Source organism: Cebus imitator, unplaced genomic scaffold (assembly GCF_001604975.1).
Source record: "Cebus imitator isolate Cc_AM_T3 unplaced genomic scaffold, Cebus_imitator-1.0 Scaffold290, whole genome shotgun sequence".
NCBI lineage: Eukaryota > Metazoa > Chordata > Mammalia > Primates > Cebidae > Cebus > Cebus imitator.
The window spans coordinates 2,583,494-2,589,600 of record NW_016107605.1 but is presented as its reverse complement, the minus strand read 5'-3'; the positions used below and the strand labels follow the sequence as shown (position 1 = coordinate 2,589,600).

Genomic DNA, 6,107 nt, shown 5'->3' with positions numbered 1-6,107 from the left:
TGGAGTGCAATGGCGCGATCTCCGCTCACCGCAACCTCCGCCTCCTGGGTTCAGGCAATTCTCCTGCCTCAGCCTCCTGAGTAGCTGGGATTACAGGCACGCGCCACCGTGCCCAGCTAATTTTTTGTAGTTTTAGTAGAGACGGAGTTTCACCATGTTGACCAGGATGGTCTCGATCTCTTGACCTTGTGATCCACCCGCCTCGGCCTCCCAAAGTGCTGGGATTACAGGCTTGAGCCACCGCGCCCGGCCCTAACAATCACAAATGTAAACAAACTGAGAATCAACCATTTTGACACATTTGTTTCCATATACTAAATATCAGAATTTTTTTTTTTTTTTGAGATGGAGTTTAATTCTTGTAGCCCAGGCTGGAGTGTAATGGCATGATCTCTGCTCACTGCAACCTCTGCCTCCTGGGTTCAGGTGATTCTCCTGCCTCAGCTTCCTGAGTAGCTGAGATTACAGGTGCCTGTCCCCATGCTGGGCTGATTTTTCTATGTTAGTAAAGACGGGGGTTTCACTATATTGGTCACTATATTGAACTCCTGACCTCAGGTGATCCACCCACTTTGGCCTCTCAAAGTGCCGGGATTACAGGCATGATCCACCATGCCTGGCCTAGAATTTTTTTTCTTTTTTTTAAGAGAGAATTATTCTAGGGACTCAGCCTGAAGCCTGGAATAAATAGAGAAAAAGAAAAAGAAAAAAAAAAAAAGAGAGTTTACTCTGTCACCCAGGCTGGAGTTCAGTGGTGCAATCTTGGCTCACTGCAAACTCTACCTCCTGGCCTCAAGGGATCCTCCTGCCTCAGCCTCTCAAGTAGTTGGGATTACAAGCTCGTGACACCATGCCCAGCTAATTTTTGTATTTTTAGTAGAGATGGGGTTTCACTACCTTGGCCAGGCTAGTCTTGAACTCCTGACCTCTAGTGATCCGCCCACCTCAACCTCCCAAATGCTGGGATTCCAGGCGTGAGCCACTGTGTTCAGCCCAGAATGTTTTCTAGTGGGATAGGAATTGAAAAATAAAACAACAGCAATGATAAAATCTCAAAACTTTCTACCTTCGATAGATATAATTTTATCTATTTACATGATTGAAAAACCCCAAGATACACACACACGCGCGCGCGCACACACACGCGCACACACACACACACACACAAATATGCATTAAAAATGCGTCTTTAGGCCAAGTATAGTGGCTCATGCCTGTAATCCCAGAACTTTGGGAGACCGAGGCAGGTGGATTGCTTGGGCCTAGGAGTTTGAGACCAGCCTGGACAACATGGCAAAACTCCATCTCTACAAAAAGTACAAAAATTTGCTGGGTTTGGTTGCCCGTGTCGTAGTCTCAGCTTTTTGGGAGGCTGAGGTAGGAGGATTGCTTGAGCCCAGGAGGTGGATGTTGCAGTGAACCATGATGGCACCACTGCCAAAGTGTGTCTTTAAGGATATAATTTATCCTCTTGGGTATAATCCTTGGACGAGGGATAAAGGGACGACTTTTTTTTTTTACTTTTTTTCTGTAGATGTAGAGCATTTTTCAGAGAGTTTGTGAGTATATATAAATGACTTACGAATTTAAAAATGCTTACTACTACACTCTATAGAGTATTTGACAATTTAAAATTTAAAAACAAGTCTAATTCTTAGTTTTATTTGTTATATAAGCAGGTTATGGTGACTAATGGTTAAAGACAGCATCCAGGAAGAGGAAACACATAGTTAGTTATGGTTCTTAACGGGAAGTCTATCTTTTCCTATTATTTGAAGGTGTTCTCGGAAGTTTAACACAGAAAAGGATACAGTCATTACTCTGGGTTTTATACATATGACTATCTAACACAGTCTGACTTTGATTGTAAAAGTGAAGACATTTCTTATGAGAATTGACTAAGGATAACATGGAACTGAGAAAAGAACATAAGATTCATGTTCTACCATGTTCTACCATGAATCTTATGACAATATTCAGCTGAGTTGCTGGAGATTTAATTTCTCAAACAAGAGCTAATTTGTTTTCATTAATTAGCGGTCAGTAAAGATGGAACCCCATGAGAATTTCCTAAGCCTGATGAATTGGGCCATAGGGCATGGTGACACATGCCTGTAATCCCAGCTCCTTGGGAGACTGAAGCAGGAGGATTGATTGAGCCCAGGAGTTTTGGGCTGTAGTGCTGTGCCAATGGGGTGTCCACGGTAAGCTCAACATTAATATAGTGACCTCCCGGGAGTGTGGAACCACCAGGTTGCCTAAGGAGGGGTAAACCTGCCCAGATTGGTAAAAGAAAGCAAGAAAGAAAAGGAGGGAGGGAGGGAGGGAGGGAGGGGGGAAGGAGGTGGGGGAAGGAGGGAGGGAGACAAAGAAAGAAGCCTGACTGCTTAGTTAACAAAAATCTCAGCTTTTTAAAATAACTAGCTGAATGTCTTTGGACAGGTTACTTAATCACCTGTATTTAAATTTTTTTTTTTTTGAGGTAGAGTCTTGCTCTACTGCCCAGGCTGGAGTGCAGTGGCGTGATTTCGGCTCACTACAACCTCCGCCTCCTGGTTCAAGCAATTCTCCTGACTCAGCCTTCTGAGGTTTCACCACGTTTGCAAGGCTGGTCTTGAACTCCTGAACTTGTGATCCGCCTGCCTTGGCCTTCCAAAGTGCTGGGATTACGGGTGTAGACACCAAGCCCAACCAACCACCTGTATTTAGTAATAGCCACTATTATTGAGTTCTTATGGTGATCAGGTTTTGAAGAATTTGGATATTTTGTATATTCTTAGGAGAAACCTACCTGACCATTTTGGATATTTAAATATTTTGAGCTCATAGGTATCTTGGGCCATCATTTAAATTAAGTAGCTAAATTGTCATCACAACGACTATTTCTGTCTTTTTTTTTTTTTTCTCTTGATGCAGAGTTCCAGTCTTGTTGCCCAGGCTGGAGTGCAATGGTACAATCGCGGCTCACCACAACCTCCACCTCCCAGGTTCAAGTGATTCTCCTGCCTCAGCCTCCTGAGCAGCTGGGATTACAGGCATGCACCAGCATGCCTGGCTAATTTTGTATTTTTAGTAGAGACAGGGTTTCTCCATGTTGGGCCGGGTGGTTTCGAACTCCTAACCTCAGGTGATCCACCAGCCTCAGCCTCCCAAAGTGCTGGGATTATAGGTGTGAGCTACTGCACCTGAACCAAACTACTATTTCAATTTATTGGATGCTTTCTGAGTATTGTTATTGAGGAAATTATTTCTTCGAGGAAAAAGTCAAAGTAGAAATATAAGGATAAAACAAAGTTGGGTTGATCATGGCTGTTTTGGGGAGGATTGATACCCCAGCTTTTTCTTTCACGTATTTAAGTTTGACCTTTTTTTTTTCTTTTTTTTTTTTTTTTTTCTGAGATAGTGTCTTGCTCTGTTACCCAGGCAGGGGTGCAGTGGGCAATCATAGCTCACTGCAGCCTTGAACTCCTGGGCTCAAGGATCCTCCTGCCTCAGCCTTCTAAGTAACTGGGACTACTGGCATGTGTCACCATGCCCAGCTAATTATTTTATTTTTTGAAGAGACTGGATCTCACTTTGTTGTCCAGGCTGGTCTTGTTTCTGGCGATCCCCTTGCCTCACACTCCCAAAGTGTTGAGATTATAAGCGAGAGCCACTGCACCCAGCATAACTCCTTATTTTAAACACTGATTTTTGTTTTAGGTTGAACAAATCCTGGCAGAATTTAAAGTCAGAGCTCTGGAGTGTCACCCAGACAAGCATCCTGAAAACTCCAAAGCTGGTAAGAATTTCATAAAGGCTATTTCTCAAGAAAATGGGTAGTATATAGAGCTAGAACTGAAAACGAGTGAATAGTAACTTCATTTTCTTTTGTCTATTATGCTGAAATGTATTTTTCTTTGCACTATTGGATGATAGAAAGGTAGAGGACTGTGCAGGGTCTTTTCTAATAGTAGTCATTTAAGGTCCATTTTTCTTTCTGCCATGATGTGTTGCTCTGTGGTTTAAAATTCTTCTAGTTAATGCTTTATTTCACTAGCTATTGAGTGTTAACATAACTTAAGTATATTTGTAACCAGGTGGTTGTCTTTTTTTTTTTTTTTTTTGAGACAGGATCTTACTCTCTTACCCAGGCTAGAGTGCAGTGGTGCAATCATGGCTCACTGCAACCTCCACCTCCTGACCTCAAGTGATTCTCCTGCCTTAGCCTCTCGAGTAGCTGGGACTACAGATGTGCACCACCACAACTGGCTAAATTTTTTTTTTTTTTTTTAGTAGACCAGGTTTCACTATATTTGCCAGCCTCGTCTCGAACTCCTGACCTCAAGTGATCTGCCTGCCTGGGCCTCCCAGAGTGCTGGGATTACAGGAGTGAGCCACTGTGCCTGGCCAGGCAGTTGTCTTGATGAGAACCTTGCTGTGATTTCTTCATTACTGGGGACCTGAATATACCATATATCCATACTTTTGTTTCTTTCTGTCATTATCACTTAAATATTCCTATGCCTATCCAAGCTTGGGAAAAATATGAACAAACCAATAATCCTTCTGCAACCTGTCTTCCTTCTCTCCTTCCTTGCCTCTCTTCTCTTTAGAGCCAGGCTTCCTGAAAAAGAAGTCTGCAGTTGATGTCACTATTTCCCTTCTCCCTACTTTTCCATTTATCCCCCTCTGGCTTCCCTAGTTTCTCAGAAATGAACCAAGGACTGCCTGGGTATCCAATCTAGTGGTTTCCTTTTAGTACTTATCTCTCCTGAACCTGCATCAAAATGTGGCCCTGTTGACCATACCTTCCTCCTTGAAACACTCTTTTTCTATTAGCTGTCAGGATAATATGCACTCATGGTTCCTCCAGCCTCTTTGGAGTGCTCTCTGTCAGTCTCCTTTGTGACTCCTCTGTTGTCCCAACACTCCCTCTTAAGCTCTCTTCAGAGCCCACTCCCCATTTTCTCTCTGAAGCCTTATCCAGGTCTGTAGCTTTAATCATCAGCTCTTTTGATGACTCCCAAATCTATCTTTAACTCAGTTCTCACTCCCCATCTGCAGATCGTAGTTTTGACTGCTTCTGGGAAATTTCCATTTGGAAATATTTCAAGGTCAACTTGTCAAAAACTAGACTCATTATTTTCCTATCACCCCTTCTGAAATCTTGCTTATTTTTCTGTGTTCTCCCATCTCAATGAATGACGCCACCATCCATTCAGTTGGTGTCATGGAAGCCTCGTCTCCTTCCTCTCCCTCATGTCCATATCTGGGCAATTGACAAACACTGTTGATTTACCTTCCCCATCTCTCTCCACAGTGTCCTCTTCCCTTCATCCATTGCTGTCGGTAAGCCCCTATCATTTTCATGCCTGGATGGCTACAGCATTCCTTAAGTGCTTCTCATTGCAGATAGTGATTTTTCTTTTTAATTATGGAAAATAATATATGTACAAAAAGGAATAAAGAATATCCTAACTTTGGGAGGCTCAGTTGGGCGGATCCTGATGTCAGGAGTTTAAGACCAGCCTGGCCAACATGGTGAAACCCCATTTCTACTAAAAATACAAAAATTAGCTGGGTATGGTGGCACATGCTTGTAGTCCCAGCTACTTAGGAGGCTAAGGCAGGAGAATCACTTGAACCCGGGAGGTGGAGGTTGCAGTGAGCCAAGATCCTGCCGCTGACTCCAGCCTGGGCAACAGCAAGAGACTCCATCCCAAAAAAAAAAAAAAAATTAACAGATGCCCACATATGTTTCATCCAGCTTAAAACTTTACCAGTGCAGTTGAAGTCTCTTGTGTTTTCCTACTCTGATGTTATCCTCAGAGTAGGTAATATCATATCTTAAATTTGATGGTTATGTTTACTATATGTGTATAGCATGTGTGTATATGTGATTTTTCTATAAGGACAATATCATACTAAGATCTATCTATATTTCTATATTGCACAAATCCAAACTCTTCTTTTATTTAGAAAATGTTTTCCTTGTCTTAAAGTTCTTTATTAATTTTCTCTAGAAATCATTGATTCCTTTGATTTGCAAAGCTGATCATTTTTCTATATGTGAGGTCATCTTTTGTTAGGTTTTTAACTATTGCTTTTGCTCATTTGATTTCCGC

At 42.3% G+C, this 6,107-nt stretch overlaps 1 protein-coding gene across 2 annotated transcripts in view; it reads left to right on the top strand.

The window, feature by feature from the left end:
* Window positions 1-6,107, top strand: part of DNAJC12 (DnaJ heat shock protein family (Hsp40) member C12) — a 40,957-nt gene that overhangs the window by 9,934 nt on the left and 24,916 nt on the right. For both annotated transcript variants that reach the window (XM_017502071.2, XM_017502072.2), the window contains exon 2: window positions 3,703-3,781. In XM_017502071.2, coding sequence (XP_017357560.1) covers window positions 3,703-3,781 — 79 coding nt within the window. The remainder of the gene's footprint in view (window positions 1-3,702; window positions 3,782-6,107) is intronic.